We start from the raw sequence: 15317 nt of genomic DNA on the forward strand, positions 1-15317 counted from the left end.
AGTAGCCTTAATGCCCTTGGGTCCCGGTGAAATGGTCTCAGGGTCCGCAGTAGGATTTTTAAAAAGGAACTTATGAGAATCAGGTACCCTGTAATAGCTATCAGGTTTTCTGTGAGCAGGAGGAAAAGAGTCAGGGGGCCAAGCTAGATTCCGAAAAGGCATTGTCAACAATGTCCAACACAGGAGGGATAGCTAAAGGCCTGTGTTGGGGCAGGAGTAAGAAATCTCCAAGCCTCTTTTTAGAATCAGAGTAATCCTGGCTTTCCCAGTGAAAATGTTCCCTAAGAGTATGCAATGTTTCACCAAAAGAAACATTATCTAGGGGTGAAGCAGAGGAAATAGAGTCCTCTGCATCAGACTCCTCATAGGTAGATACGGGGAAATCCTGATCATCAGAGGAGACAGAAATTTCAGAATCCTGGTCAGAAGTATCATAAGCAAATTCAGTCCTAGGTCTCTTAGAAGGGGAAGGTTGGCTTCCCCTGTAAAGTCATAATGTCTTCAGCCATTCTTATCATTTGTTTTATAGGCATAGAGGCCTGACCATGTGGTCTGGGTGTCAGTTTCCTAGGCATGGTTCGAGTTTTAGGCCTAGAAGAAGAAGATGGCGTTGGTTTAATATGCAAGTCAGTAGGCCTGAATACACCCTCGGAAGCCGGTGCCTGCACAGCGGCTCTGGACCCATCCAAGGTAGAGACACCCACAGGTTCCACAGTTTAAGCATCTCGCGGCATACCGGACTCCAAAATGGGTCTCAGTAGAGGCCTGCGAATCTGAAGTAGCGGGTATCAGGGGCTGTGAAAGTGCCTCACTGAGTACCGGTGAACTGGCGACTAGCTTAGAAGTGTCGTCGGCAGCTTTGGACCAAGGCGGCTTGTCTCTGTCTTTATCTTTGCGTTTGTTCAGAATGTTGGTAGTCAGGTGGCTTACCGAAGACATATCTGGATAAATGTACAGAGTACCAAAATATTTAGAAGCGAAAATATACAGACGATGAATAGTTTGTGGTTTAAATAAGGCACAAAACAGAGAGCGAGGTACGTCGTGGTCAGGGCCTATGCAAGGAATACAGTACGAATGAAAATCTTTGAGGTATTTGCTTTCCACAAGAAATACAATTATTGACTTTTACTGACATCGGTTTAGAGCAAGTAAAAGTTTCCCCAATGGGGTACTTAGCTTTAGTGGAAGACTTCGGTTCTGAAACTAGAAAACGAAAATTTCAGGAGTTGGCCGACCGGCACTTGTGAACTGCTTCTGCTTCGGGCACAGCACAGCAAGAAAGACAGATGTAATGGCATCGGCTGCATGCTTTATACCCCTGACTACCTGACGTCATGGAAGATAAGACAGCAACCGACGCAGGACCTAAGAATTTGATAATCAGGCCGACTAAGGGCTACTGCAAGCAGATAACCCAAATGTGATGACTGCAACAGTGAAACACGAAGAACATCTGCAACAAGGCTTGACCGTGGAACTTGTACAGGAGTCTGAGAACAGGTATTGTGAAAATGGCAATTCTGATTCCAGTAGTGCAAACAGTTGTTAAAAATAACTTCTCTCCAACTTTTTGGGGGGATAAAGTAGTTTTGCCCCCCCCCCCCCCCAACACACACACAAAGTGTTCAAATGCTATCTGAGGTATGTCATTCATACCGATCTCAAAACACATACTACGTAGAAACAGAATATTTCTACATTGTTGTACCGAAGCATATGTTGTATATTTTGCAAACACAAACTGCTGCTTGAGTTAACTCTTCTTTGCATCTCCTACAACCTAAGAAAGGTTTAGAGTAATAGCTGCTGTCTCTGTATATGCAAACTGCAATTACACATGCACTTACAAGAATGTATTTGATAAGTAATATACAATTAGCAACAATGTGGTGTCTCTGTTACTTGTGGTGACAGACTGGTACTATTGGCACTAAAGGGGTTTCTGATAGGGGATTACCCAACAGAAAGAAAAGTAATAAAAACATCCCTTTAGACGTGGCACAGGGCATCGGGGGGGGCAGGAAGCACAAGAAAAGAACCTCCGGACATCTCTTTTCAGGGTTTACTCAACAATTTTCTGACTTAGCTACAGCCCAGGTACCAAATCAAAATGTCTTGAATCTTTCTAGAACCCTGTTATCAGAAGAACAAACAGCCTTATTGAATAAGGGCCTCAATTACATACCAGCTTTTTTCTCTCATGAATATCATATTATTCAGGATCTTCAGGCTTTTTGTCGCAACCTCAATTTGAAATAGTTTTTTGCTCAGGATAGTTCATACATCGGATGATTTTAGGTTTGGTAGATCTGTGTTTCAACCACCTATGAATAAATATGTTTCGATTTTCATGGAATCTGTATTGAGGGACCTTCATTTTGAAAATCATGGTCACATTATGTTACAAAATAATCTTACTACATGTGATAAGTTGGCATTGGATCAACTACGTAACAACAAAGACATAGCGGTTCTCCCAGCTGATAAGGGAGGTGCTGTGGTGGTACTTAATTCAGATGATTATATACAGGAGGGGTTGTCACAACTATCAGATAAAACTTGCTATATGCATATGTCCATAGATCCCACTCCGCATTTTAAAGAGGAAATTGATTCTTTTCTAAATCTTGCTTTTGAGGAGGGGATTATTACTAAAAAATGTCTTTCATCCCTGACTGTATCAGAACCCTGCAAACAGATTCTATACCTTTTGCCAAAAATTCATAAATCACTAATCAAACCTCCTGGCAGACCTATTGTCTCCAGAACAATATCACTAACGGAACCTCTATCAGCCTTTCTCACCAAATACCTTAAACCTTTGTTGGGCTTGTTCAGGGCTAGGTTGCAGGACACAACCCAATTCCTACAGATTATCCAGGATACCCAGTTAGAACTAGGGTGGTACATGTGTACTTTGGACGTCAAGGCTTTATACACCAGTATTCCACATTGGGCAGGCCTACAATCTCTTCAATATTGGCTGAACAGGGCAAATTTGTACACACCGGGATTTAACAGTCTACTCATTTGTTTGTCAGAACATGTACTCAATAAAAATGTGTTTTACTTTCAAGGCCAGTGTTATTGGCAATTGCAAGGTACAGCAATGGGAGCGTCTTTCGCTCCCATTTATGCTGACCTTTTTATGGCTTATTTTGAGGAGTACATGATTTATGACAATTCACACAATATTTATCAGGTTGAAAGGGACATCTGGTGACGTTATCTGGATGACTGCTGGTTAGTGTGGTGTGCGGATTTGGGTTATTGACGTGAATTTGTCGAATACCTTAACAGTAATATATGGGGACTGGAATTCTCGCTATCATATGATCAGAATACCATAAATTTTTTGGATGTTACAGTCACCAAGAATCAGGACCTTACATTATCAACTAAGGTTTTCCGTAAATACCCACAATACAATACCTTGTTACATGCTTCCAGCAAGCATCCACGCCACACTATCAGGAGTATTCCGGTGTCACAATTCATGCGTATCAAGCGCCTCAGTTCAAATGGTGCGGAATATGATTTAGCTTGCATGGATTTGTGTCAGAGATTTACCAGCAGGGGTTATGATAACAAGGATGTAAACTTAGCCAGATGCCGGGTCAACCAGATCAATAGGGATAAGTTGTTAGAATATAAAACAGAGCGGGACACCACATTGGGGGCCCCCCTTCGATTCATCACTACCTTTGGTAGAAACATTAACATGATAAGGAACACCATTAATAAACACTGGAACATCTTGCTTGCCAGTGATCAATTGAGGTCACTTTTGGGGCAACAGTGTCGCTTTGCTTACAAACGAGGCAAAACATTGGGTTCATACTTATCTCATTATAAACACATAGGTAGTGGGGGGGGCCACAAACAACTTACATTACATGGAGTGGAGTTAGTGGGTTCCTTTCCCTGTGGTCATTGCGGGTCATGCTCATTGATGAATAAATCTAAGGAATTTTCAAGTCGCAATACCAGTCAAGTATATAACATCAAAATATTTGGCAATTGTGGTAGTGATTGGGTTGTGTACCTTGCCAACTGTTACTGTGGGGCGTTTTATGTTGGCCAAACATCCAGGCCCCTCAGATCTAGAATTAATGAACATCGTAGTGATATTAGAAATCACAAAACTACTAATGCCCTGTACCAACATACTCTCAAACATCCACAAGCCAAATTCACTTTTATGATTATTGATCGTATCATGGGCGATCGTAGTCATAAACAGGGTTGGCATGGTCTTTTGGATCATAAAGAGAAATACTGGATTGTCACCCTTGGGGGCCTTTTTTCTCCTGGCCTCAATGACCATCTGTAGTGATCCACTATGCAGAGTTTTTCTGTCTCTAAGCATCAATGAATAGTCAATGTCTAGTTTCAGGTTTCATATATTTGTGGTTTATTACCTTTGGTGCATTTTTATTATATATATTTTTTGGGGGCATTTATCATCTATCATTATGTATACATTACATGAATGACAGTTATGTTTACTATTCTATTATTTATTTTTTTGTCCTAATCACTTCCCTCTTTATAATGAGAATTATTTAATATGTAATTTACAATTATGTATTATTATATGGTTCATTATATTTTATTATTGTCATTAGTTCATATTCATGTGTTTCTTTTCTTTTTTGTATTTGTTCATATTGTCTATTTTTGTACTCAAGTGTTACACTTGTTCACTTTGAGCTTTTTTGAATGAACAAGGCTTCAGGGTATCTTTTGTATCTCATATCATCAGTTTTTCATGAATATTCATGACTTCTGTTTGCCTATTGGTTAGCATCATGTATATATTACATATGATAACAGGGCATTATATGTTTGTCCTACACTGAAGAAGGCAATCTTTGCCGAAACCGGTCTGAATATTTTTTGAAATAAAGGACTTATTTATTCTAACATCCATGTCTGCTTTTGCTGGCCAATTTTTGTTTTTACTATTGGCACTGAAGACATCTGAAAAGCAACTACCTCTTCATTTTAGTAAGAGAAGACTGAACCTTTCAGCGACGGTAGCTGTAAACTTTAAGCTTATTCTCTTCCTACAATATCTGCTAACTTAATGTCAACAATATTACATTTGTAAAACATACATGGAGATTACTCTGTTTCAAAGTCTAATAGGTGTAAGCTGTAAAGTGCTGTAAACTCTAAATGAATCCAAGTTTTCTTCAAAAATGAACAATGACAGAAAGAACAAATCCATTAAACAAGTAATAAAAAATAAGCTATTTTTGCTACAAAAGCCATCAGAAATTTCAGAGTTGAAAGCAATGAAATGGATTAAAAGACACACACACACACACACACACACTACAGTTAGTGATGGGACATTGTGATGATTACCAAGATCTTTTTGGCAGACAGGATTCTTCTGGCACCAAAAAAGCTGCCAATCCACAAGATCTTGCAGCCCTATGGACTTAATTCTGAATGCCTTATGAAGTACACCACATCTCTCAAAAGTCTAAAAGTCAGCACCATTGCAAATAAACTGTAGAATTATAGAAGGTTCATAGGGCAGATACATCATGAAAGAAACTGTAATCTGTAGGTCAGCAAGACCACTTAAGATTTAGATGTTTAACTAGTTTGTTCTCAAACAGGAATTCCCTAACGCAGACGATCATGAAGTCATGCTAGGAGTATCAGAGGTTCCCAGTTAAGCACTGGATATCTAATTTTCTTGTTTTTCTCACATTAGTAGTGACTATGCTAAAGCTTATGCAAAGACTGAAAACATGCATGAGACTGAAGTCACAATAGTGTACTACTAGTGTCTTTCGGCTTTTCCCAGTTAGGGGTCGCCACAGTGGAACTCTGGTCCGCTAATGATTGATTGTAAATTTTACGGTGTTGAGTTGCCAGCCCGGCTCCCAACCTTCAAAGAAGGCACACCCACACAAGCATGCACCTACCTGCATGTCTTTTAAATTTACTCGACCGCAGGGAGGTCATGCAGACTCCGCACAGAAGGCACTCCAGCTTAGAATCGAACCGGAGAACCTCTTGCTGTGAGGCGAAAAGTCACAACAGTGTAAGGTGGAGTATAAAAACAGTAGGGCATATATGCATGATCACATCTCTGGCCCATATGAACATTAACTTCTGAACATTAAGAACTTATTATTGTCATAAACAGTGATAATGTTAATTTTTTAAATAACATTGCTTAATTTAAAAGAATGTGGCTACTGCACATATCAATAAATTTAGACACTCAGAACTTAGTTTAAATGTAGTGATCATCAATGCTGTTACAGATCAACATGATATTCAAGTTATTCGCTCTGTGGTTATGTATCTTCTACTTAGTAATTGTTTCAATTCTCCCAAACAATAAAGACCTATACTCTGTATTTTGCACCAATTATGATAATAATTAACTAGAGAAAAGCTAAATGTAAGTACAAGTGTTGCCATCACTTGTTTGCCTACAAGAAGCACTAAAGTGAGCAAATTATGCCTGAGGTTCACAGTCTTGAAGTAAGCTGTCTGTGATATAGTTGCAATGAAGTAACTTTTCAAAGTAAGTCTTCTCAACTGCGTTGTTCACGGTCCAGGCAACCACATCAATCCCTCGAGCTTCCCAGTATCGTACGTATTCACTGTTTAAAAAAATAAAAATCGAACATCAGTTATGCGTGCTCATATTTTACAATGCTATAGATCATGTGGAGTAATTTAATTCTAAGCAAATGCTCAGGGAAGGAGTTTTATCAGTTCAGTCATTACCACACAGTAGTTGGCAAATTCAGCATACCTCACTCACCAAAGATAAACCGACAGAATTAAAGACCTCATCTGAAAGACTCACCTTTGCTCAGTAGTTTTCTGTATTATGCAGCGTGCTAGAAGCTAAGGGCAGTAATTCAAAGTCAAAGTCAAGAGACAATATTTTCTATCAGTGTAATAGTCCAAAACTAGCATAATATGCTACTCAAGTACAATAAAGAACTAAATCTAAGGGAATATTTACAGGAAATTTCTCTTTCCAGCAACAAACAAGCAAAAAGTTTATTTCTGCCACATCTACAACAAAAGACAAAAACAGCTTAGAGAGATCTTCACATATATGATCAATGTGATTTATATCTTAACGTAAGCGTGCACCCGGGTTAAGTACACTTCTCCTTGAGCAAGGGAGCTCAGGAGCAACGAACACTTGGAATTACAATTAATCTTCTAGCAGCTGATCAAATATTCAGTTATAGGAACTAAACCTTCATCAGCAGATAAATAAGACATGCAAGCGTAACACCCTTGCTATATTCCAGATAAACCTAGATAAACTGGAAGGGCAGCCTCAAATTCTCTCCTGTTCTATACTGTCTTTCGCTTCTTGAGGCTAGAGGGCAATTTTGAATAGGGTTTTTTCAGTCGACTTTTAATGGTCTGCAGTCCAATTGCCTAGTACTTACCAATGAACCTGTCAGTTGTGATTACTGCCAGATATGACCCAGTCTTGTCAGAAATTTTAACAGGGTAGATGTAGAGTTCAAAGACTTATGATCTTCAGACAGAGCTTTTCCTTTACTGAAGGCTATTTTGTGTTTCTAAAGAAGTGTACCAAGAGAGGTACATGTAAAGCAAAAGATAAAAGGCTGAGTGGCCTTACATGCGTAAAATAATCCTTAATGCACAAAAATGGAGTATTTTATTATATACAAACACACATTTTATATATATATATATATATATATATATATTCTGGATATGCTTATAAGAGACGTAGTTTATAGTTTAATGGCCTCTTTCAAGTGATGAATTCACTAGACATTTTACTATCATTCTGAATTACAAAACAAAAAACTGTAATTAAAGCAGAAAGTGTAGTAACACTAAACAATCTGTACAGTTTAAAAGGAATGCTTCTTTGTTCATAGGTGTGTACTAGGCTAATGGCCCTGGAGCCTTTACAAGATTAGACCAAAGGATTGCCCTGGCATCGTGCCATCCAACCTTAGTTTTCAGTGCCTCTGTTGAGTAGAGCCACTGGAGTGATCCCCAGGGCGAATTTTTTATTTCCCATCCACTCATCAAGATTTCTCTTGAAGAAGGCCAGTGAGGTGCTCTGTTTGACATGTATGGGAAGTCTATTCCATACCATGGGTAGCCTCTGGATTATGAACCTTTCCCACCAGCACGTTCTGTTGATTGTGGTAATGAGGTTGAGGTCTCTGGAGCGTGTAGTGCGGAGGGACTAGGATTTCTTTAGATGTAGCATTTCTAACAGAGCTGGGTCAGACATGGCTTTGTATGTCAAGCAGAGATCGCCTCTAAGTAGGCAATATGAAACAGAGAATAATTAGAGTTTTTTGAGTCTGTCCATATAGGACAAGTGTTTAAGGTCTAGGATCCTCTTTGTGAGGTACTTTTGTGGCCTCTCCAGTTGTTGCAGGTGTCTAGTGAGGTACATGCCAAATGGGGCATTGTACAAGATGACCGGCCTAATGAGGGAAGCGCAGAGGGAGACGACCTCCTTCTTCCTGGTTGCAAAACCCTTAGTAATGAGATGTGCCACATAGAAGGACTTTTTGACCACAGTGGCAATGTGGCAGTCAAAAGACAGGTTGCTGTCAACATGTGTTCCCAGATCTCTTACAACGCCTTCTGTGTTCAGTAGACTACCATCGATATGGTGATTCAATGGAACCGGGTTTTTCCCAAAGTGGGTGGGATGACGACACATTTTCTGGCATTCAGCTTAAGGCCTGGTTCTGACACCAGTTGTTGGTCTTAGCGAGGCCTTTCTGTAGGATGTCAGCATCACTTGGGGAGTTAGTAACAGCTCCCAACTTGCAATTGTCTGCGAACTTTGTCAGGCAGAATCCCTTTGTGTTGGCCTGGACCTCAGAGAAGTAGATACCAAACAGGAGAGGACCCAGGACTGAACCCTGTGGGACTCCACTCATGACTGGTTGGCAGTCTGACTTGGAGTCAGCTACTTTTACACTGTGGATTCTATCTGTGAGCCAGTTTGCAACCCACCTAGTGTTGATGCCCAGCTTAGTGAGCTTTTCTATGATTCCTGAGTGGAGAATGTAATCAAAGGCCTTGGCCAGATCAAGTTAGGCTGTATGAACCACCTTGCCTTCATCCACGGCTCTGGTGATTGACTCAAAGAAGTCGACCAAGTTGAGCAGGCATGATCTACCCTTCACAAAACCAAACTATGTGGGATCCAGAGTTTGGAGATTCCCTATATCCTTGTTTATTAGGTCCACAATGATGCGTTCCATGACTTTGCATATCAGACTCGTCAGTCTAATGGGGCGATAGCTCCCAGGGTCTGTAGTCGCTTCTCCTTTGTGGAGAGGGATAACTGTAGCAAAGCACCATTCGGCAGGGACAAAGCCTGAGGTGAGGCTGTGATTGAACAGGGCACACAGGTGAGGTGCCAGTTCACTCTGGAGTTCATGTAGAACACAGCTAGGGATATTGTCAGGTCTGCTGTATTCTTGGGCTTGGACAGTGCTGTTTTAACCTGTGCAGCAGTAATACTGGGTGCCTGGTAATCTACTGGTATTGTGACTGGTCATTTGGTGGGGGGAGAGGGGTAAAGTTGGCACTGAATCTGTCAGCCAATATATTGGCAATATCTGCTGGCTCGGTATAGGAGGTACCATTGTGCAGTAGCTCTAAGCAAATCCGGGTATTGCCGTGGAGATTCTTTACATAACTATAGAAGGCCTTGTGGTTGTCTTTAGTATCTGCTGCAATTCTATTTTCATAGCTAGCTTTAGAGGATTTGATGAGTGATCTCAACTTTTTGTTGAGGCTGATAAGGGAGTTTTTCCAGTCTTGGAACTTCACCTTATTCCGCATCAGTTTCGATCTTCTGTTGTAGAGTTTGTTTATGGCAGGGGACCACCAGATTCGCTTCCTATTTTTGGAGGAGAGCATCTTAGTTCTATTGGATATGGCAAGATCCATGCATTTATGTACGTGTTCATACAGTGCACTGGTGTATGATTCGGCAGTCATGCAACTATTCTCTATTTGCATGGGTGCCGTGAAGTTAGCCACCTCTGTTTCTAGCAGCCCAAAGCTAGCTTTGGAGAAGTTTTTCATTGTGGTTAACTTTGTGGGGGGTGGGTTGGGGGGTGGATTTCCAAGGTGGTTAGTTTGTGCTCGGATTTAACCAGGGAGGAGTTGCCGACTGGTGTAAAGCATTGGTCGCCCATGTTAGCAATGACCAGGTCAAGGATGTTACTACCTCTAGTGGGGGTAAGAACGAGCTGGTCCAGGGCATTGGAATTGATGAATTCCAGGAAGTGTTGGGCAAGTGTATTGGTACATGAGTAGCTTCCCCAGTTAATGGAGGGGTAACTGAAGTCGCCCAGTATGACAGTGTTAGGTTGGACCCTAATATTCTCCAGGGTGCTTAGGAACGTGGAGTGTGATCTTGGGACATGGCTGGGGACCTCTAGCAGGCTACGACCTGAATCACTGTCTTACCCAATGTTAGCTGCACCTGAAGTATCATACGTTCATAGGTAGATACTAGGCTACTGGCCCTAGGGCCTATTTAAGCCCAGCCAAAAAGTTACCCTGGCTTTCGCCACCCAAGAAAATTATTTTCCTGTGCCCCTATCAAGCAGAGTCACAGAAGTGATCCCTGGGGTGAATTTCCTATTACCCATCCAATCATCAAGATTTTTCTTGAAGAGTGCTAAATGAGGAGCTTTGTTTGATGTAGACAGGTAGTTTGTTCCAGAGTATGGGAAGTCTCTGGGACAGGAATCTGTGATGCGTTATTTTGGGCCACCAGTCCAGAGGTGTGCACATCCTTTATGAATATAGAAACACCACCATCTTTGGAGCTTTGATCCAAGTTCTGGGGCCACAGGTGTGGAATGAGTTATAGCCTGGTAGTACAGGGGTGCTTTCTGCTGCCTTGAACCAGGTCTCTGTTACAGCACAAATATCAATGTTCTCCATTTTAAGGAGTGCTTTGAGCGAGTGCATTTTCAGAGTTAGACTTCTAGCATTGAGCAGCATGACCCTCAGATTGCATTTGTTTGTAGCTGTTACGGTGGTAATTTGGTCTTTGGAACACCACCTAAAAAGGCAATAAGGGTAGCAAGAGCATTGGCCAGTATTTGGAAGCCCAGGGGTGACAGATTCAGGCCATCTCTGGCAAAACATCGAGGTCTGTCAATCATGTCATCCCAGGCAGACAGACACTGGATCCCCTTAGAATGACACCAGAAACTTAGCCAATTGTTGAAATCAATAATTTTCTGCTTGTACTGTGGTATCATTCTGGGTGATGGTAGGATGCTGTTCAAGGCTAGGGTCATACCTGCCTGGGCTACATAATCCGAGAACTCCTCCATGTCTCTTTTCATGTAGTCTAGAGAGAGAGGTACATCTCAGGTCATTCACACCCACATGTACAATGACAGAGTCATATTTGTACCTGTTGTTGAGGGACCTGAGTACGTGCATTATGAGGCGGATCTTGGCACCTGACAGGGAGCTGACTATCACTTTCTCCTTATTCAACCTAGTGAGTAGGATATTAGTGTGTCTCACTATCGAGTCACCTATGACTAGTGTGTTGGGCGTGCTGTTTTGCCTTAGGGGCTTTGGTTGAGTGGCACACTGTTTAGGAGAGTTATGTGTCTCGTGTTTAGTGTTGTGTTGTGGTGGTCGAGTGCGTTTCTGCCTTGGAGTTCTCTGCTGTTTGGGTAGATTTTTATTGACAGCCTCGGTGAAGGTGGGTGTGTGGTTTGTGTTTTATGTGTAGGCAGTGCTGGTGTGTTTTCTAGAGGGCTATGTGTTCCAAGTGGTGTGGTGCAAGTGTTGACCTTCTCCTCTTAACCAGCTATTCTGGTCTTGTGCATGGCATCCAATTTGGATATATAAGTACATCTCTCGGGAGGTAAGAGGAAAGGGTTGTCTCTGTACATGAGCCTGTTGCTACATTGTCTCAAGATGCCCAAGTTCACGATGCCCAAGTTCACCAGGTTAATTGGAAAAAGCACAAGGAACTGACCTTAAGACATGCTGGAGGGGTGGGCATTAATAATAAGTACTGGAGCTATTTCCTTGCAGAACGTTTAGTGCTGGTAGCACTTTTGTGTGCTACAATAATTGCTACAAGATATCTGGTAAAGTGCTAGGCTAATAAGCTAGTAAATGTGCAGGAGAGGAGACAACTAGCAGATCTAGGGGAAAAATTTAACAGCAGACTTTGGCACCGCTCAGAAGCTTACAAACAGTCCTGGATAGAGCAAATCTGTATCTGGACTAGACTAGTTACAGGAAAGGCGTGAAACAAGCGCAAACACAGGCTTTTAAACCAGAAAGTTGAAAGATGGAAAAACTGTCCAAATGGCCAATAAACTACAATTTCTGGGCCGGAAACCACTCCTCTTGTGGTAGATAGGCTACCTAGTACTTACCATTCCCACTGATAAGCTAGAAGGCTTCCCTCCAACACAGAAAGGCTTAGGGGGCTCAGAAGCTTACATACAGTCCTGGATACAGCAAATCTGTATCTGGACTAGACTAGTTAGAGGAAAGGCAGGAAAAGTGCAAATGTGGGCTTTTAGACCAGAAACGGCCAATAAACTGCAATTTCTGGGCCAGAAACCACTCCTCTTGTGGTAGATAGGCTACTTAGTGCTTATCACTCCCTCTGACAAGCTAGAAGACTTCCCTCTGACATAGAAAGGCTTGGGAGGCTCATAAGCTTACAAACAGTCCTGGATACAGCAAATCTGTATCTGGACTAGACTAGTTACAGGAAAAGTAGGAAACAAGCGCAAACGCGGGCTTTTAAATGAGAAAGTTGAAAAAGAAGGAAAAGAAAACTGTCCAAACGGCCAATAAACTACAATTTCTGGGCCAGAAACCACTCCTCTTGTGGTAGATAAGCTAGAAGGCTTCCCTATGGATGCCAAAAATATTGGGTACTTTTGGTTTATCATTCTTTGAATATTTAAAAGTCGCTAGGTCAATAATCCCCTCCATAAAGAGATCACTAATAGCCACATCAATCTTCTGATATACTATGCTGACCTCATTTTTGAGACCCTAACATATGTTTCGGTATCACCAAAAATATCCAACATTTTGCCTTCATATAGAATAAAATCCATAAGTACTACTCCACCTCCCTTATCTGGTTTCGTCACCCTAATTTTATTGTTGTTCTTAAAGTAGTTTAAAATTTCCTTCTCTTTTTTAGTAAGGTTAAAACCAATTTTGTTTCTGGGAATTTATTTTCGTATTTGTTTTTCCCCTACTCGCTCAAAATTCATCAATTGGGGGTGCAGGGGAGGGGATAAACACACTTTTTCTTCTGAGACTATCATTAACCCCCCAGTTTTTTGATTTCTAAAGAATACTTCAAGGTTTAACTTTATGGTAAACATGTTTAAGATCAAAATGAGTTTGGTTATACTGAATTTTTTGCTGGGTATAAATTTAAACCCATTAGGAAAGAGTTCAAAATGTTCCTATGTCAAATCAACATTACTATAATTAAAAATATGAAAGTTGTTCATGGTCCAAATAAAGTAATCTCTAGTAATGATGGGGTTTTCTTTTACTTCCCTCGTCTCCCCCTCCCCCGTGTTCCCCATTCATCCCTCCAACAGGAAAAATCCTGCTTGTACCGGGGACCGTTTTTATTCATTATTCTTTCTGATCTACGCAACGGAGGAAATTCTAAAGGTTACTCGCCTCCTGACCACTGACACCCCTTTCCTCGATTGGCACCCCATTAATGTAAAAAGTATTCTCACTATTAATACAGTCCCTTGCTGGTTCAACACACACAGTTGTGCTAATATCTTTCCTAAATAATTTGGGAATGGGGTAACTATGATTTTCCTTGTACTCTTGAATGTCCCTCTGTAATTTCTTAAATTTTCCTCTTAATGTTTAAAATGCATGTCTCCTCAACTCTATTTCTTATTTGGTAATACTTTCCCTTTTCAGTATCTACAGCAAACAATAAATCATTTACAATTCGTTTGTTAACCTCATCTGTTTCATGGTGTAAGTCGACCAAGGTTTTTGAGTTTTGTCAAATAATCACCCTAACAATGTCTAGACCACATTTATTAAAAATCTCAAGTAGTTCTTTATGGTAAACAGACCCTACTTGCACATAGTTTGGGTATTTCCACACCCTCAAACCTTTTGGAACTATTTCCAACTTAAGACATTCATTCAGATAATCAGTGTCAATACTTAAAGGTTTATATTTAGCCATTAGACCGTGTAGCTTGCCCAAACTGCTCTGATAAGTATTCACTTCAACAACTTCATTAGTAACAATATCAGAACTATTAAAAACAAATTTAGATTGTCTTTTCAACCATTTATCAAAGTCATTTGTCTGTCCTGCTGCAGGTAAATTTACTGTATAGTCACCTTGTCTTGATGTTCCAGGTACAGCAGCCCCCAAACGGCTTGCAGATCACACGTTCTCCCCATCACTCTCTTGTGTTGAAAAAATCCTCGGGAAACCCGTAGGTTCTTCCATAACAGCATACTGGTTGCTCGAACTGCTAGAATGCCTATTAGTTTTGTTTCTATCCTCCTCGGGTATGTGCAATTCACTCCTTGTCCGAATTCCGCCTCCATCAACCAAACCTTCTAGGTTGTGCTTACTAAGACCCATAGAAAGAACAGTAGCAAGGGAATGACCAATAGGAGTCAATAGATCAACCAGCTGAGTTAGCTGGCCAATCAGTGTTTAGCAGATGTCATAGTTCCTGGAATGCAGTTGCCTTGGCAAAGAAATAGTGCTCTCCATGCCTCTTAAAAATACACAAACCAGCAAAATAAAGAGAAAAAGAGGCAAAACAGTGCCAGCAAAAAAACAATAACAAATCCAAGGCACTACTGCAGCAAGCAGCACAAGACAACCTTGTAAAGTAAAAACAGCCTTTAAACCAGTAATTAAGGCTCTCTGTACACCTCTCAATGTGTTTTTGTCCACAATTAACAGACTTCATCAGATAACATCAAAACCTTAAGTCAGGGGTCTGCAACCTGTGGCTCTGGAGCCGCATGTGGCTCTTCCACCTCTCTGCAGTGGCTCCCTGAAGCTTTGAAAAATAATAGCCACTCTGCCACACCACACACACCACACCACACACAGCAATCAAGCGATGGACTTTAAATATTGTTTTTATAAACTTAGAAACTTGTTAGAATAACATGATTTCTGTTGCCATGCATTCCACACACACAGAGCGATCCCCTGGCAGCAGCAGCATCTCCTGAAATGTTTCTATACCTCTCAAAGTCTTACCACAATA

The 15317-nt window shown here is 41.0% G+C and overlaps 1 protein-coding gene across 1 annotated transcript in view; it reads right to left on the reverse strand.

The window, feature by feature from the left end:
* Nucleotides 1-6237: 6237 nt before the first annotated feature.
* GDE1 (glycerophosphodiester phosphodiesterase 1) overlaps nucleotides 6238-15317 on the reverse strand; it is a 523842-nt gene continuing 514762 nt past the window's right edge. The window contains exon 6 of the mRNA XM_044089739.1: nucleotides 6238-6638. Within this exon, the coding sequence (XP_043945674.1) occupies nucleotides 6491-6638 (148 nt within the window). The 3' untranslated portion in view covers nucleotides 6238-6490. The remainder of the gene's footprint in view (nucleotides 6639-15317) is intronic.

This window comes from Protopterus annectens, chromosome 12.part0 (genome assembly GCF_019279795.1).
Source record: "Protopterus annectens isolate FY-2018-M chromosome 12.part0, PAN1.0, whole genome shotgun sequence".
Classification (NCBI taxonomy): domain Eukaryota; kingdom Metazoa; phylum Chordata; order Ceratodontiformes; family Protopteridae; genus Protopterus; species Protopterus annectens.